A 26,901-nucleotide genomic window follows, 5' to 3' on the forward strand; every position below is an offset into this window, starting at 1 on the left:
ATCTGAAGAGGGGCGGCACCAGGCCTGCGAGGCCGTCACACTAATTGAGGGGTACTGACTAATAGATACCGTCAGTGTGGCGTCATATGCCGCCATCTTGTGGGTACATGCTGTGATGGTCGTTCGATCTGCATGCGTGAACAACAAAATCGCTGCATCAACGCGTGATAACAGCTGCGTGGCAAGCTGCGCCCTGCACGTAGCGTCCGATACATGAACACGCAGATCATTTGTACCCACAAGATGGCGAAAGGCTGACGCCCTCTATTCAATAGAAATATCACTTGCACCCAACCCATGATCTTTATTCCCATTAAATTGCATAAGATGAGAGGGAAAGCAGAAGCCATACTTTTCCAGCTCTAGGCATTTAATTAAAAACTGCAGTGAACTTCTTCATTGAATATTAATACATTGATCTTATATGAAACAAGTCAGGAAGCTAATAATTGCATTTTTATCAAGCTCCTGGGTCGGGTCTCCACTATAGAACTCATACTATTCCTCTTGTGTGTCTGCTTTATTTGTCTCCATATTCTGATGCAAATACCGCTAGGTAATGCTGCCCTCCGACCCGCCTTAAATAAGATACTGGAAAGCAATATAAGCATTAACGATGCAAGGTGGTTAAAGGTTCACACATGCTGCACTCTCCCACAACAAGTTAATTATAACTTGACCAACCTTTGTTTGCAAGCTTTGTTAGAAAGCTTGATCAATCATATCATATGAAAAAGCGTACAATTCTACAATCACTTTGAAATCTCACCAAATTCTAAGAACATTAAAAACTAGGGAATTCAACATCCACAGGAACAGTATGGTACAGCCTCTACAAAAGGGTATATCACCTCATTTTAATAATGAGAGTTAAAATCACCCAAACAAGAAAAGTTGTAAAGATATCAAGGCAGTAAAATACCAGGCAGGAAATACCAGCATTAATTGATAAATGCCATCAAGTGGTCAAGTTTGGCCTAAATCAAAATACTGTACCAGAATATTTATGAACTTGTAAATTTCAAAGCTTTTTTTTACAAACTTTTTACAAACTTGATGTATAAACCACACTTCATGGTTATTTCCCAGCAATATTTAGTAATTGGCAAAGGTCGTGAAAATGAATTGTTTAGTTAGGGTTCCAACACCAACTGTAGCTCAGATCCCCACTCAAAATATTTTGAGGCCATGGGAGAATAAAAAGGCAAAAGATTCTAGTGCATACCTGCCAACCCTAAAGCCTCACTAATAGGGACAAATTGGAGAAAAAAATAAAACATAGGGACATTCCTGAATTTCCTATACATTAGTATAGTCATATTTTGGAAAATTAGGGACACATGGAAAAATCGCTCTCTTTTATGCTTTTTGTTTCAGTAAAATAGGGACAATCCCTATTAAATAGGGACAGTTGGCAGGTATTTTAGTGTTGATATTCCAATGGATCTACACATTTTCATGTCCATATGCATATAAAACTGCAATTTCACATATTCACAGACATATTCTTGAATTCCTAACGCCGTTTCTTCAAGTACTAATGGTGTCCCAGAGAGTGATGGGCAGCAAAATAACCAAAATAAAATAGTCTTGATGACCGACTGTACTTTTCGAGCCGTGTGAAAACATACTCAAAAAACAATTTTCCACAATCTAACCCTGAAAACCCAATGTTTCACGGGATATGGCACGATAACTGTAATTAAAGCATGAGAAGATGGTCTGTTAAAAAAAAAAAATTATTGGGCCCTGCTTGCCGCTCCTGAGGAGAAAGGCATCTCATTAAACCATGGGCATCCAACCTGATGGACCATTTGTTAAAGTTTGTGCTTGTTTTGACAAGGGTTCATGGAATCAATGCACCATTTCCAAAAACCTTGAAAGCTTTTGCAATTTAACCGTAACTATGCCATGCCGATGCCCAAATCATTAGCGAACACCGTCACTGCGCACATTTAATCTGCGCAGTAATTATTTGTGCATCAGTGTAACATATGTAGGGTTAAATCGCAATAGCTTTCAGGATTTCCCAAAGTAATCTATTGTATTGATGAGGAAAGTGTGAAATATTGCCATCAGGGTTGTAACGACAGTGGGAGTGGTGGGTGGCAGAGCCCACCACCCAGTTTTGGAGCCATTTACCTACACTTTTAGCAATGGAGCCCACCACTCCTGAATCCAAAATTGCACAATTTTTTTATTGAATTAGTCAAGAAATTGCCAAATCATAAGATTTTCATCAAATGCCACCTAGCACTAAAATATCCTAGCTACACCCCTGATTTTTCCAGACTCATATTTGCCATATTTTTTTTTCTTTGAGGAACTTCTGCCCTGATGCTCCCATTACATGGTGTTAATTTAATCTTTATTGACTTAAGGGTTTGGCCCAGCAAGTTGGAAACCCATGGTTAAAACAGCGATATACAATTTATCGAAGCATAGTGCTACAAACTACTACAGGATAGTGCCCCTAGAAAGCATTGATACACCAAAGTTCACCAGCAAGAAACCTGCCCAGCTTATCAATAGAACTCTCCTATTTACAGTCAGTCTACTCTGAAGTACAAAGTATGGACGCCGGACGTTATACATTGTACCGACTTTGAAGGCACGCATACCTGCAGCAGAGACGCAGCACTACGTACGCACTATTTACGCGCGCATTGTCACTTTGTACTTCAGAGTGGATAAACTGTAGGCTTAGCTCCTCTTATATTTTTATATACTCTATTTCCCCTCAAACTTTAAAAAACTTTATAAAATTCCCAAATAAGTTGGTATTTATACTGCCCTTGTTTTCATTCATAAAATGTACTTGTAACTAAAAGAAAGGGAGAAAAGAAAGACTGCATAGGTATAGTAAGAAGGATTAGGTTTTCATGCTTGTATGTGGCCCATGTGTACATAATTTGACATTCCTCTGATCAATGAATCAATTACATTGATATCTTGTACATACAAGCACCATATACAGTCCAACCTCTGTTATCTTGCCAAGATGGGACCAAGCATTGGCCATTTAAGGGAAAAGACAGGATAAGGTGCCCCCCCCCCCTGCTTTAAGGGCCCGAGTGACCCAGATTTTGTGTTTTGGGAAGTTTTTTTAAAATTTTGCCAAAATAATTTTTGGGCCAAAAAAAATCATGACTGATCGACCCTGCTTGAAAAGACTGTCCGCCTGCAGGGTGTTTTTTCCTGTCGCCTTATATAGGGTGTTTTTTCCTGTCGCCTTATATTACAAAGAGATGTCCTTCCACTGCTTCATATCTGAGCATGAAAATCAGGTGTCATGGCACTGAAGAACATGTTTTCTGAGATCTGTACAAAACAGGTCTGGATAAATGAGGTTGGACTGTGCACACATAACAAAAAAGCTAATCCTCCCTAATATGCTATTCCAGTTGAAATCCATATACCCCCTATAGAAGATATGACTTTAATCTCCAACACAGGGGAGTTAAGGTAACCCCACTTGAAATTCCCACTATGTCTGCGGAAGATTTAAGGTCATGTCTTCCATAGGGGTGTATGGATTTCAACTGGAATCTCCCAACGTGCTCTTCAACATCACACAAAAGCATGTTGTAGTCATAAATTCTGCATTGGCGTAAGTTACCCTTGCTATCACGCTGTGGTAGAAATGTGGAAATCTCAGCAACTGATTACTTGTGCATCTTTCACTAATTACAAAATTTATCTTGTGAATATAAATGGCACATCTTTCATTAACTCGCAAGTCTTCAACTGTAATTCTTGTGCATTGATCAAGAAATCAATAACTGTAAAATGTCCACATTTCTTAAAAGCAGAAATTGAAGTAAATTTTATCCTCACCCATGATTGTATGGTGGCTGCCTCATAACAGGGCTAATACAGATGAAAAAAGTTCAATGAGAATATGTTGACATAAAAACAAAATAACATGCTTTGGGGTTAAACCTCTTCCCTTCATGTTGCATGCCATTAACATGATACATTACACAGCATATTAAACTACAAAGCAACATTCCTTTCAGGCTTAGTCCTCGCGTAGTACGCTTGCAACATCAAGCATATTCCATCTGACCTTGTTCAAAATAATATTGTGCTGTATGCATATGGCCAAGCAGTATTTTTGAAAAGGAATTTTGTGTTTCAGTTTAATTGTAGTTGGTAAGCATGCATCACATGCACACAAAAACCCAAGTATGTACACAATGTGGTTCAACAAAAGCTCGGATATCACACAGCTAAACCACACAGCTCAAATGAAGACCCCAAATCGAGCCTTGGGGAACACCACAAGTGCAATATATATTCTGTGATTCACTGAAATGAAGATAAATGTTCACTTCAGCACAGGTGAAAGAAAAAGATGTCTGAATAAAAATGGTTTTAAAAGGAATTTAAGCTGACAATTAGTGATGATATTATACAAAAAGATGACGTGTGATGATGATAGAAGTAGTAATAAATTCAACATGTTTTATATTTTAGTACGTCACAACATGGAAGAAAACCTTCACTTCCAGTGTATTGCAGATACACTAACCAGTAAAAACTGTGTAATGCCTAACTCACATAGAACTCTGAACATCATGCATGAATATGTAATATCCGATCAGGGGTACTGTACAACCTCATCAGCCCCAAAATTGAGTTGCTTTTGAACACCCTGGAAAATGTTTTTGTACCTTGTTGTAATTGCCAGGAGTGAGAAGAGATCTTTTAAAAGCAATATATCTTTATTTCATCATGATACACAGCTGGTTAATGAAGTTGGGTGATTTCTTTGCTACAAAGGACTCAAAAATGAATTTAGTTTTAACTCTCCGACAAGAATTTGGGCAACATAAAATGCTACCCATGTATACTGATACTGTGCTTGCAGTCTGACAAAATGGGCTATTCCAGTTGAAATCCATACACCCCCTATGGAAGACATGACCTTAATCTTCCACACAGAGAGTATGAATTTCAACAGTGGTTACTTGAATGGGTGACTCCATTTGAAATCTACAACCCCCTGTGTGGAAGAGTAAGGTCATGTCTTCCACAGGGGGTGTATGGATTTCAACTGGAATAGCCAACCCTGTACTCAATCATAACATAATGACTTACTATTCTTGTTTGATGGTGACCTGGTTAGTGGCATTGCCATTATTACTGCTCATTTGGTCCATGCCATCAGATTCCGAGTCTCTCCTTCTGGACTCCACACTACCTATTGTACCTATCACACCTATTGCACCTGTAGTACTGTGTTGCTCCCTAGGATGCCTTATAGGAGGGGGTACTGGTAATGACAAAAAATACACAGGGGTAATCAGACACAACTAGACATCATGCAATATTGTGGCTGGAACTATAGAACTTCATAGTACTGCCATCTGCCATCTCACTGCATTTTAATGTTATAAATACTCATCTAGAAACACAGGTGGCTGTAAATACATGTATAATAAATATACAATAAAAATGTAAATGATTATCATTGTGTATGATTTAGGGATGTGTTATTCCGGGTTTTTTTCTCTAACGTTAAACGCATTAGTGATGCGTGCATTTGACGTATTAACACGCATCAACAGGGTTCGAATTCGGTTGTATCGCATAGCAGTTTGCTCCTTATTTTGAAGCAACTGCTACCCAATTTTACATTTGTATAGCAATTTTTATAGTGCTTTAGTATATGAAGTATCCTGTTATGTTGAATTAGCCAAAAACTGCTACGCAAATTTTTTTTTAAGAATTCGAACCCTGCGCATCAATCCAGTCCTGTCTAACAGTAAGATTTCATGAGTACACAATAGGTGCGTCCACTTCACAAAACAGGTTATACTAGTATCAATGATGCCGTACATGTGAATTGTAATATTGTTAAAGAATGACTGTTTTGAGCAAGATTCATGTAAATTATTAAGGTCGTCTTCAGATTTTGTTACTTTCAACTGTTGTTTAGCACTGAAGAATGGAAAATTGAAGGTACACATGGTAGAAGGTATGTGTGTACATGTCTACCACAACTGCAAAAAGTTTTTAACGGTACATGCGTATCCCTAGTATGATTGGTCAAGCCCACACACACATTAATCTGATGGGTGTATGCAGAAAGGTATACCTACAGTTTGTCCACTTTGAAGTACCAAGTTAAGTATGGAGTAAATTACATAAAGTACGGAGTAAATTACGCCACAATGTCAAAAGTAATTAACACACTGCTAGGCACACACATATGCATGAGCATCTTAATATGCGACGCACGATACACTTACGCAAAATGTATTCATTCCAATAAGCGCCTAGGGCGCTTAACAAAGTCAGTTTGCGTGGGCGCATATTTTTTACCTGGTTTACCTAATTTTTTTTTAAAGGGCGTTTATTAGAGACAAATCGGCGTAGGTTATAAAAGGGTCCTGAGACGTTCTAGTAGCTTTTCTGATGCAGAAAATGTATTGCAAGTTTACACAGGACTTGTAGTCCTTCAGCTATTTCACTGTATCGACGTCTATCTGTCACGTCAACATTAATGGTACCCTTTAGCAAATTGAAAATACCCTGGGTGGGCACTTATTGGGGCATGGGCGCTAATTGGAATGAATATGGTACCTTACTTTGTACTTCAAAGTGGATCAACTGTAGGTCTTGCACGCCTTTTACATTTGATATTGCTTGCCATTGTTACTCACCATCTCTAGGTCTCTCATGTTTTCTGTCATCCTTCATACCAGCATGTTGGTGTTGATTCTGTCAAATATTAAATGCAAAAAATAAAAAAATATGCTTTTATTTATTTAATTTTTTATTTAATTTTACGCCCACATAATATTAAAAGTTCGACACAAACTATGATGATATCAGATTTGAGGTGGTACAAATTACAAACAGGCAAATTATTTTGCAAATTATATACCAAATGTATAAAAATTCAAATATGAAAAAAACAAAACCAAAGAGACCCTATTTTGTCAGATTTTTGGATTTGCAGATAAGAACAATACAAATCTTTTTTTAGGCAATAACTAAACGATATACTGAATTCTTTGAGCTTGGGCTTATGAAACATTAACCGGGTCCTTTTGGCTTCATATTATCACTGGGCAATTGTATTACTTGGTTTGTCTTTACTTTAATTAAAACTTGTGTTAGTCTCTGAGCATGTAGGTCTGGGGTAGAGAAGTTATTCAATGGAAGAACACCAGTGCTGTCACCAGTGCTGTACGGTGCAAAAACTGATTGAGGAGCCAATGGCTCCTAACTTTATAAATTTAGGCGCCCAAATTTTGCTCCCAAGTAAAAAAACTGAGGCGTCAACGCACCGTATTCCAACTTTTCTCGAAGTCATTCTGCCACAATGTTTATATCTACGTTCAATTTTAAGGGGGTTTCCCTGTCACAGCCACATGTTGCGTTGAATGAATCATAGCTGCTGTACTCAATCAACATACTCCATACACAGCATGTATAGATATGTTTTCCAGAAAGTCCCCATTGAGATGTCATGATATTCATAGCCGTACATTTGTACTATTGAACACTACATTATTTACACGTTTTGCATTTGCTGGCGAATAAAAGCTTCAACAGTTGGTCGCCATTGGCGCCAAGGATTGAAGGTTTAGTCGCATCAGAAAAAATCTAGTCGCCAATGCGCCTAAATTGGTCGCACCGTACAGCACTGGCTGTCACCTTCTGAGCCTTATTTGACCCTTTTTATGATGAGCACTCCATTGTATGATGAGCACCCTTTTATGATGAGCACTCCATTGTATGATGAGCACCCTTTTATGATGAGCCCTCCATTGTATGATGAGCACCCTTTTATGATGAGCCCTCCATTGTATGATGAGCACCCTTTTATGATGAGCACTCCATTGTATGATGAGCACCCTTTTTATGATGAGCACTCCATTGTATGATGAGCACCCTTTTATGATGAGCCCTCCATTGTATGATGAGCACCCTTTTATGAGCCCTCCATTGTATGATGAGCACCCTTTTTATGATGAGCACTCCATTGTATGATGAGCACCCTTTTATGATGAGCCCTCCATTGTATGATGAGCACCCTTTTATGATGAGCACTCCATTGTATGATGAGCACCCTTTTATGATGAGCCCTCCATTGTATGATGAGCACCCTTTTATGATGAGCCCTCCGTTGTAGTTTCCTCATGACATATGAAATGCAAAACATTTTTGGAAATCAAAAATTATTGATAAATTCTGTCACTATCTGTATTTCTATATACAAAATACTAGTTTCACAATATTATTTAGTCTAACTTTATAAACAATGACAAAATAATTATGAAAATGCATTAAAAGTTTAAGCCAAAAATATGGCTAATGAATCAAATTTAATTAAAAAACGTCCAGCTTTTATGCGCATAATTTCACCCTCTTTTCACTTTCTTTGTAAACGGGCTATTCAGTATACACCCCCTATGGATGACATGACCTTAATCTCCCACATAGGAAGTATAAATTTCAAATAGGGTTACTTGAATGGGCAACTCCATTTAAAATCTACACCCCTGTGGTAGTGTGTAGGTCATATCTTCCACAGGGGGTGTATAGATTTCAACTGGAATAGCCCATTGCCACTGTCCCAAGGCTCCCGCTAGCCTTCAAAAACTCTGCGTCCGATCGGACGCACAACTGTAAAACCTGGTCGGGAAATGTCGTCCCACAAAATGTTTGTGCGTCCCCGTACATGTATGTTTTAAATGTGTTGGGCAACAGGGAATACAATTTTACAAAGCCCCCGATTCCTGGTATTGCATCGCATTACATCGCAGTTTGATGCAAATATTTGACTATTTCCTGTCAGATTCCTGATGAGATTTTAAAGATTTGTGTAAATATTATTGTCAATAACAAATTACGTGAATGCAAACTTGCTGACAATGTACGATAGTTTAGAAAGTTGTATTTTCAAAAGCTTATCATGTCTCACTGCCATAAGAATTGTTCATTCATTGACTGGTGACCTCGACCCGGAAGTGTTGCAAAATGGGAGTGGTTAAATGTGAAAGGTCAATAACTCGTTTACTGATTGGTCCATTGGTTATGAATATTAATTAAGCTTTATTAGGAGAATTAGGAGTGATCAGTCAACGTAATTTTCATGATTTTTATGATGATGAAGTTGGTAAGCTTATAATCACTAATTTTTGGGCTGAATCAACTTGCGTCCGACTGGACGCAACGGGTTAATGAAATTTGTTGAACATTGCGTCCAGCAATGCAAAAATGCATCTGGACGCAAGAATTCGCGTCCAGCGGGAGCCTTGCACTGTACTGTCCAGTTACAATACTTACATATATTCTAGGAGGATATCCTGGTTCACCTCTAAAGCTCTTCTGTTTATCACAATAAGCTTTCCATGTGTCTTCGTTGAAGCCATAGTTAAAATAATCTGTAATGTCAGCACCTGTATAGAGAAAGATAAATATAGCACAATATTGAGACAATTGCCAATTGGCTAATCCAGTTGAAAGTCATACACCCCCATAGAAGACATGGCCTTAATCTCCCATGTAGTGTGAATTTCAAATGGAGTCACCCAATTCAAGTAACCCCATTTGAAATCTACACCCCCTGTGTGGGAGATTAAGAACGTGTCTTCCATAGAGGATGTAAGAATTGCAAATGGAATAGCCCAATTTCAAAGCCAGTGTGCCTGATATTTGCAATAATGATCTGTAAAAAAATCTTCACATAATCAAACCTGGTATGCTTGGATTTATAATTGCTTATTTATTTCCACAATGGTCTTCTGCAAAAGACCATTTCCATATGCATAATTTTTAGCGCATTGCCAATTTTGTGATACTTGGCTTGTGTTTAAATTCACAATTTTGTTTTCTTACACAGACCTTTACATAAAAGAATATGTGTGTTTTCAATTTTTGTGTCGATTTTGTTAAAATTAATGTTCCGTGAAAGTTTCTCCTTTTTGCATATTTTTCATTTCTTGAAAAGGCAGTCCCACCAACTTAATCAGTACTGTTTGACTTATATGCTTTGGAGTGTGACAATGCATATTGGACTTAGTTTCATGAAAACTATGCTACCTATAGAAGATATGACTTAATCTTCCACACAGGGAGTAGGAATTTCAAATGGGACTACATGAATGGGCGACTCCCATTTGAAATTCACACTCCCAGTGTGTGAGATTATAAGGTCATGTCTTCCATAGGGGATGTATGCATTTCAACTGATTTGATTTGTGAAATACACAGTTAATAGATAATATAATAAGATATATATATAAGATGATATAAGACCCATGGTAGATTGGCATACTTCTCCAGATTTTATTTCACACGATTATTGTAACATGTACTTATTGTGTATGCAGAGTCTAGATTTTGATGAGAATCACAGAATCGATTCTGGTAATGATTAAAGATTCGGTTGCGAGAATCAACTTCTGATATTGTATTATACAGAGTAAGTGCAGGACTATAATGGATTTTGATTCTTGCAAACCAAGATAAAATCCAGGCCCTGTTATGGATGTGGGGAGGAAAAGAGCATAGAAATGTTTGGAGACATTCCAAATGGTATTTCCACCCTCATGCTTTAGGGGTAACACAAAACCTCTCCTGGAAATAAAATGCTAATCACTGTACCTGGTTTAAGCCATGGTTTCTCTGCATGTTCATCCAAGTCATAGGAGTAGACGCCTACACCGTTGATGGTGCCCTCTGCTTCTAGATCTATGCCTTTGGAGGCTGCTGGCTTTGGAATTGTAGGTGCTGGAACTGTAGGCAAACACAAAGTGGGAAAAAGAAAGTAAAATAAAGATGGTCAAGATCACTAAAAAACATGCTTAGGTCAATCTGAATCATGTGTAACTCTAATAAAAATTCTTAAAATATAAACTGGGCAAAATCCATTTGTGCATGTTATGTGCATGTTCTAGTACGGTTTATCCAATCAAAAAAATAAAACAAGAGCACCAATGGTGCTGTAGCTCATTTGTTATGGGTTATGGTCAGGAATGCCATGCATAGCTATGTATAGCCATGCATACCTATGTATAGCCATGCATACCTATGTATAGCTATGTATCTAGCCATGCATAGTTATGTATAGCCATGCATAGCTATGTATAGTCATGCATAGCTATGTATAGCCATGCATATCTATGTATAGCTATGTATAGCCATGGATAGCTAATGTATGGCCATGTATAGCCATGCATAGCTACATGTATGTATAGCTATTGCTATGTATAGCCATCTGTAACCATGTCATATCCATGTATAGCCATGTATAGCTATGTATACAGGGCTGCCAACTTTGAAAAACACATTTAAGTATTCTCAAACCTCAAAATCAGTATTAGTTCATGGATCAGGTGTATAGTAATTTGTCTTAACTTTCCATTTTCGTATCTAATCTACTCTGCACTGATTTTACAATAAATCAGTGATTTGAGGCATAATGATACCAACATCCCGACTCTAGCTTATATAAGTCACCAGCAAGTAACTCGTAACAAGTAGACTCACTGTCTATCAAAGGCCTATTTAATAACAGATTATACCACACCATTAGTGTTCCAATTAAGATAAGCAAACATTGCTGGGTAGATAACAGGATTTAGTTACAACAGTGGTTACAAGCAAATTAAATAAAAAAGACTGCATGATTACTCAATCCAATCTTGCATTTTCTGAATAAATTGAATGTTTTCTGAATTAAAATCATTGACAAAACAAAATGAATGTTTAATATATTAATTATTTCATTGAGAGCATTTCCATTAAAGGGGGGTAACCCTATTGGTTTTGGATATGGATTGTCTTTAAAATTACATAACAATATCAAATATTGCCCCTTTATGCTACTTTGTGAGAAAACGAGAGCATTTTCAGCGTAAATGTGAATAAATAGCCAAATTTGCAATCCAATACCTTGGTATACGTGAATTGCATTATGGGCATCCGAGCAACAACAACAATTCCCGTTCGTATGACGACAATGCTGTACAATGCCCGGCCCGTATTGAACGGAAAATATTTGTTTTTTTCGTTCCATTTCAGAAAAAAGGAAACAAAATATATTTCCCCTTGCAATATGTACATTTCAAATGAATATAAAAAGTTTGGGTTAAAAATGGAGAGGAAAAAAAAACTTCCGATACCGTATTTTGAACCGGGAATATTTCAGGTAAAACACAACACGCTAGTCGATTGAGCTAAATCGCCCACCTCGTCCATCTTGGAAATGTATAATTATATACGGCGTACCGTCTCCTCAGCAGTTAGTGTGGTTCGCTTTTTCACAGAATGTGTATGACGCCTGAAACCAAAGTAGCTATTGAGGAGACTGATGATTCGCAATAATTCCGCTCCCACAATTCCGACGAAGTTTTAGTATTTACAAACTGGTATACCTGTAAAAACCGCTGTGATTCATGATTTCTCCGGAAATACATCGACTTGGAGCGTCAAATTTCAGGATAGTAATGAGAAAAATAGCGCAAATAAGCTAATAAATAAGAAGAAAAAAGAAATTCACCCCACTGATGAATAGGGGCACATTCATTTTTGTTGAAAAAAAAACTTTGTGCCCACCCAACTCTGTATAAATGTATCCTTAAATGTATCCTTATCCTTGCCATTACACCTGGGTTGTGTGAGGACAAGTGAGTTTAAGCCCATTGACCAAGGGCACAACATGTTGGCATTTCAGGGATTCTTGAGCCCACAAACCTCAAAATTACCAAGTGATTTTGAGTCAAAGTTTTATCATTGCGCCCTCTACAATAGTTTACGTCTAAATTCAGTAGATTTATATTCAATGGAATAGAATTAGAAATGAAAACAATACGTTGTCGATGGGCGGGAAAACCTAATTATGTACTTTCAAGGTTCAAATGCAAAACCTTGTAAAAAAGGTAACGATTTTGTCATTTTGAACGAGATGCAAAAAAAAATGTTGATAATGAACAGGATTTCCATAGAAAATGGCTTGGTTATTTTGTTATTTACTGACACATTTATAGTTTGCAGCTGAAAGGGAAGTGTCAATAGGTGTTCAGAGGTATTTTCTTCAAGTTGACACACAAAATAAGAACTTAACCAAAATTTTGATACCGGGGCCCACTTTTTACATACAAAGTTTTGCCTTTGACGGTTGAAATTACAAATGAGGTTTTTCCCACGGAGCACCGTAGATTAATCAGTAGAATAGAAAAAAAATACAAACCTTGTGTCTGAGACGGTGTTCTGTGATAGGATGTAGATTTGTTTATGTTTAGGTTTACACTTTGCCCTCCATATGATCTGCAAACAAACAAACAAATTGACAAATGTCATTGAAATTCTACCATACACGCTTAATCAATGGGTGTTCACAAAAAAATCAATCAATCAACTTTATCATGGACGAAGAATATAGAGCACGTAGTGCGATGGACTTGAGACTCCGTTCACTGACGTGAGGACAGTGACAAAAAATAAGTCCTTATATAAATACGCAATTTACGTAGCCTATATCGCTAGCTATCGTTGGTGGCAGCAGCATTTTTCTGTAATTATATATTCATTATGTATCAAGATGGCGGTCGAGTCCCGGTTCTCTGTCTCTAATTCTGTGGTGGCAGCAGCATTTTTCTTCAGTCATGTGATAATGGCTCCGGCGGATAATACACGGGGGAAGCCGACAGTGTCCACACCTTTTTGTATTGCGCTGGTAAATGAGTTGCAACGGCCTGACTTTATTCCCATTGTCAATTTACAATGAGGAGCAGTTAAAAGGTCAATGGCCAACAAGGCAGTAGTACTGATTTCATAGCTAGCCTACATATATCAGACCAGTTGTTTATCGGAGATAAAAATCACAAAACTTTTCTATGTGTTTCCTTTGAATGCAGGAAAATGCGCAAATCACAAAAAGCGCCAAAATTAGCGCCTTTTGGATATAATCGCACATTATAGATCTGACCGCAAATTTTTAAATATTCCCAAAATAACCATTTTCAAGTACTCATTTTCCAAAAACTTGGAAGTTTTCAAAAGAATCCATAATGATCTGCAATATAATCCATGTTAAAAAAATATAGAATATAGACCGTCGCAAACAAAATGCAAGAAATTCAAGAAAAAAAGTTAATTTTTAAAAAATATTTTTAATAATTGCAAATACAAACTTTCTGTGGAGAAAATTCATGCATTTTGGAAAAAAAGCGCAAAATGTGCATTTCCGAAAACTGGCGCGCGCATTTTGCTCTCAGATATCGCGCATTTTCCCTATGCTTACTTTTATGTTTTGTATGTTTATTTGCCTATTTTTTGTGTTACACATGTGACTTAAAGAGTTTTAAGGCATGCATGCCAGTTTGGTACAATTGTTGTATTGAATTTGGGTGCTACTTTTGGATAAATGCAGTAAAAAATTACAGGAAATTTCAATTCCTCTTTTAATGCTGCAATATCATCAATTCTAGGAAAGTAAAAAAAAACAAAAAAAATCCAAGTTGGCAGTACTCCTACTTACCCATACATAGGAGGCCCTGACTTGATGTCTCCGATGGTAACTTGAACATCATCATCATCACTGTCGTCATCGCTCTCTTCATCATCAAGAGTTCTGCTATCCACCCTTGACCTCACACTACTCCCTACATCTGTTGATTCCTGTGTCTCCTGTAGAGAAAACATTGGGTTTCTGATTACTTATGAGGCAATCTTATTTAAAAAAGGGTTTAGTGATGTTCTCTGATGAGTCAGTAACATAACTATCTAACAGTTGAAATCCATGAAAGACATAACCTTTGATCCTAAGACAACTGAAAGTCACTAAAGCTCACTAGAATAACCACTTCGTATATATGTATACCCACAGAATCGCGGGCCGGGTCAGCGAAACCCCTGTGGCTAACCGATCGGTGATCTTCTGCTTGGCATGAGAGAGGTCCAAAATTCTAAATCCCGGAGGAACCACATGACTTTTTTGATCATCTTCACTCCTTTGTTTCTTCTTTCCCTTCCTTTAAAAAAAACCAAAACCCATGGGTCCGTTAGGGTTAATCTCCCACACAAGGGGTGTACATATAGATTTAAAATGGAAGTCGCCATTCAGGTAACCCCATTTGAAATATATACTCCCTATGTGGAAGATTTAGGTCAGGGTTTCCATAGGAGTGTATGTATTTCCACTGGAATAGTCACAATGTATACGGGTTGTCTTTGGGCCAAAGGTGGCTGGTAGTATCAGACATTCATCATGAAAAGTTGTGAGTGATTTCTTTCTTTTTAATGTTTACTCCATATTTATTATGAGAAAAAAAATTATCAACAAATCACAAAAATTTCTTGTTGATTTCGACATTATTTATCAAAATTAAATATTTAATTATTTCAATTCATCATTTTGATCTGGATACATCAGGATATCCTCTGTAAAAATATGAAAATTAAAAAGGCAAAATGAAGAGAAAGTGTGGTTCCCTGAGTCCCCTGACAGAAAAAGATCCTAAAAATCACGAAGCTTAAAAAAAAAAGATAATTTTTGGAAACACATTAAAAAAAAATTGATCAAAATCAATCCACTCTGGTCAAAAAACTGCTGTTTTTAATTTCATACAGCTTCATGTAAAAAACATTAGAAAACCGGTACTGGTCATCTAACAACATTTCTGATTGGTTGATAACTTGAAATGCTCATTTAAATGGCCAATTATGACTAGGCTTTAAACTATTTATGATCAAACTTGCATTTGCAGATGATCTTATTAATACCCTCCTTGATTGGTTCAAAATTGGACACAATATTTCTTTTGACCAATTAGCAGGTAGTTCTCATGTTAAGCTTCCAATACTTACATGTACCTCTCCTTCATCACCTGGTACAGATGGTACACCCTCAGGTTTGTCAGGTGGCTCTTGCTTGACGGTCACTTTGCTGACAAATGGCTGTGCAGTAGCAGACAGCTGAGTAGCCACTCCTCCTGCTGTAGCTGCTTCTGTTGCTGCTGATGATGACAAAGAATTGCCTGCAGCATTCCTGTATTAATTAATACAAACAATTTATAGAAAGAGTATAGAACTTACAATGTATACATACATATTTTTATAATAATAATAATAATAAAGCTGCATTTGATATAGCGCTTGATGCCAAAAGCGCTGTACATTTATTATACGACATAGCAAAAACAAATTTATAAACAAGCATAATTAGTATCAGAACGATATACAAGCTTAAAAAGTATGTTAGTTGTTACTAAAAAGATAACCTATAACAGACTATGTACATCATATAAACCAGGTGACAAGAGTTTATAATCCAGTTTAATGATATAAATACCAACGGCTCAGATCAAAAGGTTGTAAAAGGACATGCAATACAATACAATACTCAGCACAATATATTGCACTGTATACAGTTGGATATTTATATTGTTCGCCCCCATAAAGTATGTTGAATTACTTACCCTGGTGGAGCTGGTTGTTCATCGCTGTTATCTGTAACAAACAACAACAAAAATCCTCTTAATTGACTACAAAATATGGTTAAGGGGGTAATACACCCCTGGCCAATTTTGTGCCCATTTTTGCATTTTTCTCAAAAATTATAGCACATTGGTGACAAGTAAGATATATGCATATTATAGTGGCAAGGACTACAACTACTGTACTGAAAATTCAGCAACTCAAAGCAAGTAGTTATTGATTTATTGATCAAATATTGGTTTTCCCTCATTTTTGACTGTAACTCCATAACTGTTGTCTGTGCTGAAATAAAATTTCCAGTGCAGTAGTTTTTGAGAAAAATGCAAAAATAGGCACAAAATTGGGCAGGGGTGTAGTACCCCCTTAATGGAAAAAGTCAGCGTAATACTATAGAAAAATTTGTGTACATCGTGGAACACTCAACTGTAGACGCTTGTTACTCCACGCCTAATCATGCTAATACACGAGCGTACAACGCTAGGCCCCTACTCTACGCGTCCATATCACTGAGGTTATCTGCGTACAACAACTTACTACGCACAGCCACGCAAAGAGTATGTTCCACGATGTACACGAATTATCATGATTATGTAATTTTTCTATAGATGAATACAGCTAGCTAGAGATACACTCTAGCTAAAATACAGGTTTACATTTACTATCTTACATTATCTTGCTGTATTTCAGCTAGAGCGCCAGACGACAAGCTTCCGATTTTTTTTTAGAACAATACTGTTAAACGTAAGATGAAGAAGAAACCCGCCTCAGAACCCGCCCTACTCATTATTTCATTGTACTTATGCAATTTGCCTCCATACATTACGTATTAATCAACACAAAGCTTTTGTGAGGATTAGTGAGTGGATAAGAAATTGACAGCGGAGGATACGAAGGACACACCGTGACACCGATTGTTAGTTGTCAATTATGCCTGGTCGAGCACCCTCACTTGGTATATCCGCCATGTTTCAAATACATGGATGGCCAGCATAAGGCACTTGAAACTTGATTCTGAGTTTAGCGTCCACCGCCCGCGTTATGAAATTTGTGCCGCGTTTGAGATGTAAAATCTGAAAATAATTCATTATTTTGCAAATTACTACTAAAACCAGAAAGAAAATTTGTTCTGCAAAATTTTTAAACCCCTTTTATTGTATAGAAAGCCTTGAGAACTATTAGATGAAGCCATCTAAATATTTTAGCATTAAAAATATACAGGTTTTTGACCCTTGCTCTATCCAATTATTTCAATTATACCTTTGGGATGTAGACTAGAAGAGAACCTAGCCAAAATGTTTTTACCAGATGGACATTGTTGATGTTGTAAATAATTTAAACCAGGAAAGCCCTAGTTTTGACAAATTGGTGCCAAAAATTTATTTCATAATGTTCTGCATGATTGTTATTTTTGTATAAATGAGTCAATCCTCCCCCTTCCCCATTTCCCTCTATCCCCAAATGTATATGGAGAGGTTAGTACAAATTGGAGTGAAGAAGATGCATGGTATACTTTGGAATACATTTAGTTTGTTTTAAAACTTGAAAAACAAAAAGCAAGATAAATTATTAGGCCTATACTTTTAAATGTATATGTGTGTTTATGACATTATATTGCGACTGGCGATACCCAATTAAAATGAACAAAAGCGCATTTAGCATCGGTAAAAGGCCGCTGATATGAAACCTTGAAAATAATGAATAATGAAATAGTTGCCTCATTATGAGCTTAAAAAAATGAGACGCTAAACTCAACATCAAGTTTCAATAGCCTAATGGCCAGCATAATGGCCTGCAAGTTTAAGCTTTATGAGAAGCCTATTTTAGTTGCAAAATGAGAACACAGAGTGGCTTATCTTTAACCCACATTCTCAATCTCTCATGCCAGAGGTTAAAATAAAACGATCCCTAACTAATTATCAAAAGATCGTAAATTTAACTTCTTAAAACGTGCCGGCGAAACGATTTGTTTATAAGTAACAATCCTTGTTCCGACACCGATATCGGTCATTCGGCTTCATTCGGCAAACCACGTGATCACTCAGGTGAACTAGGATTGGATGATCGATTGCGTTAAATTTTAACCAGGTTACCGGGCCATGCCTAATGGCGATACTCGCGTCTTGGAAATATTTTTCAACCACGTTGCAAAATGATCGGAAATACACCATCAAGGCGACTCGATCGGTAAGCATCATTGAAACTAAGCAAATTTAGTATTTCTTCTTTTGATTTTTTCGATAAAATTGTAGTTTACAGTTTTGATTAGTTTGATGAGAGTGGATTTAAAAACCAGTCCACTAGTAGACGTTGTAATTGACAGTTTGACAGTTCCGCCAGAGGATAATGTGAATCCATAAGATGTGGCGATCAATTTCACGATTAAAATCTTTCCTTTGGGCGATTTCCATTTCTTGCTATCATTTAAAGCCTGAAAGCATCAATACTAAAGATAGGCTATCAGTCGCTTGTGCAGATATATGTTAACATTGAATTCCATTTCTTGTTTATTGTTCACTGTATGGAAAAGCCTGTTCTGTTGTATCTTGTATTGGTTGTCAGAGCTGCCAACATTTGAATCTTGAAAAAAGGGAGATTTCCTGTTGCAATCAGGGAGATTTGTCAAAATGTGTAGTAGTGTACATCTTAATGGACGAAACCATTTCCTTTTCAGGGTCAGGGAGATGACCAAAAATTAAGGGTTCTGAAGGGCTAAAAGTAGGGAGTCTCCTGCGAAAAGAGGGAGAGTTGGCAGCTCTGGGTTGTATTTCCCACGCATAGCCATAGTTGTCAATCATGAATTGCCGCAATGTTTTAATATTTTACTGCATGGCATTCCGAAAGCACCAAGACAAATTATGGCGTATTTTTCCAAAGATCACCTCATATGAAGTATAAAGCTTTTGTAACATTCCGATCGCTTTTGATCACCTATTATCGGTGAATTTGCTTGAAAACACGTGAGTTCATGTTGTGTAAACATAATTAGCATAGACACAAATGAAATTACGATGCAATACAATGCAATTTGAATGCGCAGCAGATCTATAGAAATAAGGCTGCCTGGTTTTATGCAGAATTAGACCATGTCTGAATACGGCCCATATTATTATAACTAGCGGGATACCCGCGCCCCCGCTAGATGAGTAAATGGAATCGTTCAGTATAACAGGAAGAATTACTGAACAGATAGAATCATTGAAAAGGTACATTTTTATTTATATCTAAATCTGTCTCTTCTATACATTTTCTTTTTTAGTTTCTTCTGCTTAGCTTGTGATTTTCCGTTTCCATGTTATTTATTTATTTAACCTGTTCCCATTATTTTCTAAATCTGTTCTTTCTTACATTTCCCTTTTCATCTTTTCTTATTTGCTGCTTGTGATTTCCCATTTCCATGTTTTTTACTTAATTCTGTTCTCATTATTTTAGCTTATTTTTGTCTTACATTTCCTGATTAGTTTCTTTCCTTCTTTGTTTCGTTCCCGTTTCATTTAGTTACTTTAACCCATTGGCCTAATTACTCGTACCCTTTTTGTCCTCATTTTAATTTTATTTTTCTTTATAGTACCGCTTCATGTTGTTTATACAACACACATCTTTTTCCCGTATTTATTATATCCTCTCATAGCGTGTCTGCCATGTACCTTTTTGTCCTTTATTTTTCCTTCTTTCCGTATTATCATGTCCACTGGTCTCTGGGTCGCAAGTGTGGCTCTGTGCCGTTCGCTGCGCATTGGCGTAATCGCGATTATGCATCGCTGCGCCGACGCTGCTTCTCGGCCAGCTGCAGTGACGCGTAGGCTGGTAACCGATTTTCATAACAAAAAAACCCGCTTTTACCCATATTTTTACTGTTTTTGCAGCCAATTCGTGACCGTTTCCAACCAAAGTTTCGCATAACCGTCTCGGTAGGCCTATATAGTTCAATGTCCCGTATGAATTTGGCGACATTTGGATCGAAACTGACGGAGCCTTTATACACGATACATACATACATACAGTATACATTAGGTAACCCAGGCAAACCTTAGTTAACACATTTGCTAGTCAGTCAAATTCGCCGACAATGTCAATGCAAATTTACATAGAAATTTAAAACAACTGAAACCTACATAAATATGTTTTCTATACTTCACTTGACCCAAATATATGATTTTTTATGGTGATAAGTCACTCGAACATGGAATTTTAGAGGGATTTGGATGGCAGTTCCATTAAAAAAAGCTGCTATCATAATGAGACTAAGAGTAGAAACACCCCCGAAATGCCGTTTTGGGTAATTTTGCTAGCTGAAACTTTTTGATGAAAGTCAATCTTTGACAAGATGTAACTTTGCTACGGAAAGTGCTATGAAAAAAATGGTTTTCAGTTTTGGCTTTGTTTACTCAAGGGCTTTAATTTGATATATAAAATGATGCAGTTTGATGGCACATTTGAATTCACCTAGCATACCTACATACATGCATGATACAACATTCCCCTTACCCTGTGTAAAGATAGTCACTTGTGCTGAGCATGAAATTGGTCACTTATCGCTCACTGTTCAAAATGTGACATCTACACCAATTACAGTCCCCAAACTGTCTACTTTTTAGCCGACCTCAATTCAAACATTTAGTGATAGTTAAAAATGCGATCCCCAACCCTTTGGTTACCTTTGGACGAATTTTTGAAATCTCCTGAGTCTCCGTGTCTGAAATTCCCGGTACAAACATCGAAAATGTCGCAATTCTCAGTTCTCGGTGATGATACTATATCCGCATCGCTGTTTTCATACATGAATATGCATATCTCTGACCCATGTAAGGGCAAAAACGTGGCGTTGATTTCAACCAATCCGATCCACCGCTTAATAAGCAGCAGCTTGATACTGACGTCATATCTGAGGTGACCAGGAGGCAGGAGCTACCATTTTGGTAAACTGAACTCGACTCGTGCTTCTTTTGGTTCATATAAATCGAACAAAATTTTCAATAACGGGTAATAGTATGATTTCAATTTTTATTAATGAAGTTACTTGTAGTTTTGAGGAATGACAAAGTTGTTTTTGGAAACTTAGATGTTTGTTTCTGAAACTGATGATGTAGGATCGCAAGGTGAGTGAATTCGTGAAGAGATTTGCTTGTTTGAGTGATAGTAGGATACGGGATGTAGGCTAGTCCTCTGTGTTTGACCGGCTCCGACGTCTCAATTCACAACGTCTCAATTCGTACCTGCTTACCAGACAGCAATACTGCGTATTGCTGTATGGAACCAGATATACATTCCCCTATTATTTATAGTAAGATGACGGCACTAGCTGGGGGTAGCAACGCGTGAACTTGTTTTTTTTACGCGATAATCAGTCAGGGCAGACAAACACCGTTGAAGTAATTGGCTGAATGGTACTATAATAGCATGAATTGAACCGGGGAATTGAAGTGCATGAGTGCAGTGCAGTGATGAATATGAGAAAACCGGCAAGTCTGCGGAATTTTGAAACCACGCTTGTTGGGCGATTTTCAGGCCGTAAGTTTTCGATGAGGTCGAGGTCAGATTGTACTCAAAATTATAGACTTACTTGAAATGCTTCATAAAAGCATAGATCTTCTATCTGATTATTGATTGGTCATTTCTATGAACATAAAAATGACGATAAACTTACCTCCGTACAACCACTGCTCCTCATCGTCGTCCGCCATTTTGGATTTGAAATCATGAACCCAAGAGGGCGTTATTTTAAACGTCGCACGTATCAGGGGGTGGTAGAAGCTCTTTCTTTCTTTCTTTTTTTTCTCTCTTTCTTTCTTTCTTTCCTTTTTAATCTTTCTTTCATTCATTCTTTCTTTCTTTTTTTTATCTTTCTTTCTTTCTTTCTTTTCTTTTTTCTTTCTTTCCTTTTTCTTTCTTTCTTTTTCTTTCTTTCTTTCTTTCTTTCTTTTTCTTTCTTTCTTTCTTTCTTTCTTTCTTTCTTTCTTTCTTTCTTTCTTTCTTTCTTTTTCTTTCTTTCTTTCTTTCTTTCTTTCTTTCTTTCTTTCTTTTTCTTTCTTTCTTTCTTTCTTTCTTTCTTCTTTCTTTCTTTCATGTCTTTAACAATATGCATACAGCTTTTCTACGAGGGCAGTCAGTATAAGACTCATAGAGAGTGCCAGTGCCACTATTGAGATATGCTCCATTGAACTTAACAATAAACAATAGGAAACAAAGGATATTTATTGACTGTTTTATTGATTTTTCACTACTTAAATGTCAAGTACTATTGACATGATATACATCATTTTAAAGCTAATTTCAAGCAGAATATTTTGGTTGAATATCTCAAAAATGATGATTGGCGACTTCAGGGCTCAGTTGTGCTGGATGGTCACATATGGATTATTTTATGGCATTTCTCTGTGATCACAAATCGTAAACACTGTACCTTTGTCTTTCAAACAACACATGTAAAAAATTATCACACACTTGATTACGTAACAGCATTAGGCCCTACCATTAAATCAATAGACTAGGAACACTGCCAAATCACGCAAAAAGGCGGGCCTTTTAAATAACAGCAAAGGCATGTGTTTTTAAAAACGTCCCAGAACAGCAAAAATACAATCATGTTGATAGTTAGTTTTGGGCAGGTATAAACACTAGGTAAAACTAGGGTAAAATATGAGACTTCTATTACGTGTACCCCCGGGTGGTGAATTCTCAAAATGGTCTGCCAAAAATCGCTTGCCCCCCCCTCCCCTTTTGACGTGCCAAAAATTCGTTGCCCCCCCCCCCTTACACATGCAAGATTTTGGGGAACCCGTATTTAAAACCTTAATTGTCTTATCATATAGTGCGAGCAGGAAATTTTGTATATTTGAATGTGTACCTAACGTTTTCCTACACCTTTTTAGGGCGTAATATAGAAACGGTGCCCAAAATATCTGTGCCAAAAATCGCTTCCCCACCCCCCTTTCGACCTGCCCAAAATCGCTTGCCCCCCTTTCGACCTGCCAAAATGCTTGCCCCCCCCTCCTTTTGGCCTGCCAAAAATCGTTGCCCCTCCCCCCCCTGTAATTCACCACCCGGGGGTACACATAATTATTGCACCACCCTTAAGGCCTATGCGGGGTGGATGTGGGATGTCGTTGAACTTCAACAACTTTAGGACTTGATTATTCTGCAAAAATGGCGAAAATGAAAAAGCATTTATATCTCCAAAATAAAACGGATTAAAATATAACTAGACTTAGCTGTGGTCTAACCCACGAACACAGCCGTGTTGTGACCCCTAATGACCTTTGACCCCAAATATATGAAAACGCCCATAGACATTGGCTAATGTCAATGCATGGGTGCACGTGGCACCACTTTGCTATGTTTCTTGTGGCAGAAGGGGCATTTTGAAGGTTTTTCGTGTCAGACCGGAAGTGACCCCTTAATGACATTTGACCCCAAATAAAAAAATACCACATATGAATTGGGTAACCACAATTCATGTGTGAACATATCGTTACTGTCCTATGTTTTTCTTAGCAAATAAAATTTTTTGAAGGTTTTTCGTTTTATACCGGAAGTGACCCTTAATGACCTTTGACCCCAAATCTGTGAGGACCCCATAGACACTGGGTAATAACAATGCATGTGTGCAAGTGGTGTCACTGTCCTACGTAATTTGTGGGAGAAGAAGCATTTTAAAGATATTTCGTTTTATACCGGAAGTGGCCCCTTAATGACCTTTGACCCTAAATGAAAAATACCACATATACACAGGGTAACTACAATTTATGTGTGAACATACCGTTACTGTCCTACGTTTTTCTTAGCAAATAAAAATGTTTGAAGGTTTTTTCGTTTTATACCGGAAGTGACCCCTTAATGACCTTTGACCCCAAATCTGTGAGGACCCCATAGACACTGGATAATAACAATGCATGTATGCAAGTGGTGTTACTGTCCGACGTAATTTGTGGGAGAAGAAGCATTTTAAAGGTATTTCGTTTTGTACCGGAAGTGGCCCCTTAATGACCTTTTGACCCTAAATAAAAAAAAATACCACATATACACAGGGTAATTACAATTTATGTGTGAACATACCGTTACTGTCCTATGTTTTTCTTAGCAAATAAAAAATTTTGAAGGTTTTTCGTTTTATACCGGAAGTGACCCCTTAATGACCTTTGACCCCAAATCTGTGAGGACCCCATAGACACTGGGTAATAGTAATGCATGTGTGCAAGTGGGTTCACCGTCATACGTAATCTGTAGGAGAAGAAGCATTTTTAGTTGAAATCACGTTTTTGACCCCTATGACCCCAGCGTGACCTTTGACCCCACGAATTTCATGTGACATGTAGGGGCATGGTCAATGATGATTGTGACCAAGTTAGGTCCAAATCGGTGTAAGCATGTGAGTGCTAGAGCAAATGTAGTGGTCGGCAGAAAGAACCTGTAAGAAAAAAGACACAGCCGTGACTAAACGTCACGGCTGTGTAAAGAACCTGTAAGAAAAAAGACACAGCCGTGACTAACGTCACGGCTGTGTAATGACTGGTCACATGTGAGAGCTATTATAGTACTCAGTACGATGATAACCAACAAACTGCGCATGCACGTGGGATGACCGGTACAACGTCTGATAATGTATGAAAATTGCAAAATTTCATGTAAATTGGGATTAAAACACTTCAAAATGCTAAATAGAAATTTAACTAGACTAAGCTGTGGTCTAACCCACGAACACAGCCGTGTTGTTACCCCTAATGACCTTTGACCCCAACATATATGAAAACGGCCATAGACATTGGCTAATGTCAATGCATGGGTGCACGTAACACCACTTTGCTATGTTACTTGTGGCAAAAGGGGTATTTTGAAGGTTTTTCGTCTCAGACCGGAAGTAACCCCTTAATGACATTTGACCCCAAATAAACAAATACCACATATGAATTGGGTAACAACAATTCATGTGTGAACATACCGTTACTGTCCTATGTTTTTCTTAGCAAATAAAATTTTTGAAGGTTTTTCGTTTTATACCGGAAGTGACCCCTTAATGACCTTTTGACCCCAAATCTGTGAGGACCCCATAGACACTAGGCAATAACAATGCATGTGTGCAAGTGGTGTCACTGTCCTACGTAATTTGTGGGAGAAGAAGCATTTTAAAGGTATTTCGTTTTATACCGGAAATGGCCCCTTAATGACCTATGACCCTAAATAAAAAAATATCACATATACACAGGGTAACTACAATTTATGTGTGAACATACCGTTATTGTCCTATGTTTTTCTTAGCAAATAAAAAATGTTGATGGTTTTTCGTTTTATACCGGAAGTGACCCCTTAATGACCTTTTGACCCCAAATCTGTGAGGACCCCATAGACACTGGATAATAACAATGCATGTGTGCAAGTGGTGTCACTGTCCTACGTAATCTGTGAGAGAAGAAGCATTTTGAGTTGAAATCACGTTTTTGACCCCTATGACCCCTGCGTGACCTTTGACCCCACGAGTTTCATATGACATGTAGGGGCATGGTCAATGATGGTTGTGACCAAGTTAGGTCAAAATCGGTGTAAGCATGTAAGTGCTAGAGCAAATGTAGTGGTCGGCAGAAGAAGAAGAAACTAGACTAAGCTGTGGTCTAACCCACGAACACAGCCGTGTTGTTACCCCTAATGACCTTTGACCCCAAAATATATGAAAACGGCCATAGACATTGGCTAATGTCAATGCATGGGTGCATGTGGCACCACTTTGCTATGTTACTTGTGGCAGAAGGGGCATTTTGAAGGTTTTTCGTCTCAGACCGGAAGTGACCCCTTAATGACATTTGACCCTAAATAAAAAAATACCACATGTACAATAGGTAAACACAATTCACGTGTGAATATACCATCACCCTCCAATGTTTTTTTTAGCAAATAAAAATTTTTGAAGGTTTTTCGTTTTATACCGGAAGTGACCCCTTAATGACCTTTGATTCCAAATTTGTGAGGACCCCAAAGACACTGGGTAATAACAATGCATGTGTGCAAGTGGCGTCACTGTCATACGTTATTTGTGGGAGAAGATTGAGAAAGCATTTTAAAGGAATTTCGTTTAATACCGGAAGTAGCCCCTTAATGACATTTGACCCTAAATAAAAAAATACTACATATGCACAGAGTAACTACAATTTATTTGTGAACATACCGTTACTGTCCTACGTTTTCCTTAGCAAATAAAAATTTTTGAAGGTTTTTCGTTTTATACCGGAAGTGACCCCTTAATGACCTTTTGACCCCAAATCTGTGAGGACCCCATAGACACTGGATAATAACAATGCATGTGTGCAAGTGGTGTCACTCTCCTACGTAATCTGTGAGAGAAGAAGCATTTTGAGTTGAAATCACGTTTTTGACCCCTATGACCCCTGCTTGACCTTTGACCCCACGAGTTTCATATGACATAAAGGGGCATGGTCAATGATGGTTGTGACC

The 26,901-nt window shown here is 37.6% G+C and overlaps 1 protein-coding gene across 4 annotated transcripts in view; it reads right to left on the reverse strand.

Moving 5' to 3' along the window:
• Positions 1 to 22,175, reverse strand: part of LOC140160609 (uncharacterized) — a 50,892-nt gene extending 28,717 nt beyond the window's left edge. For 3 of the 4 annotated variants that reach the window (XM_072183853.1, XM_072183852.1, XM_072183855.1), the window contains exons 1-10: positions 22,106 to 22,175; positions 16,443 to 16,473; positions 15,832 to 16,012; positions 14,504 to 14,652; positions 13,214 to 13,290; positions 10,627 to 10,758; positions 9,307 to 9,419; positions 6,672 to 6,729; positions 5,104 to 5,278; positions 3,838 to 3,870 (exon numbers count right to left, since the gene is read on the reverse strand). In XM_072183853.1, coding sequence (XP_072039954.1) covers positions 3,838 to 3,870; positions 5,104 to 5,278; positions 6,672 to 6,729; positions 9,307 to 9,419; positions 10,627 to 10,758; positions 13,214 to 13,290; positions 14,504 to 14,652; positions 15,832 to 16,012; positions 16,443 to 16,473; positions 22,106 to 22,142 — 986 coding nt within the window. In that variant the 5' untranslated portion in view covers positions 22,143 to 22,175. The remainder of the gene's footprint in view (positions 1 to 3,837; positions 3,871 to 5,103; positions 5,279 to 6,671; positions 6,730 to 9,306; positions 9,420 to 10,626; positions 10,759 to 13,213; positions 13,291 to 14,503; positions 14,653 to 15,831; positions 16,013 to 16,442; positions 16,474 to 22,105) is intronic. The other variant, XM_072183854.1, reaches the window with a different exon arrangement.
• Positions 22,176 to 26,901: the final 4,726 nt, after the last annotated feature.

Source organism: Amphiura filiformis, chromosome 9 (genome assembly GCF_039555335.1).
Source record: "Amphiura filiformis chromosome 9, Afil_fr2py, whole genome shotgun sequence".
In the NCBI taxonomy this organism is placed as follows: Eukaryota; Metazoa; Echinodermata; class Ophiuroidea; order Amphilepidida; family Amphiuridae; genus Amphiura; species Amphiura filiformis.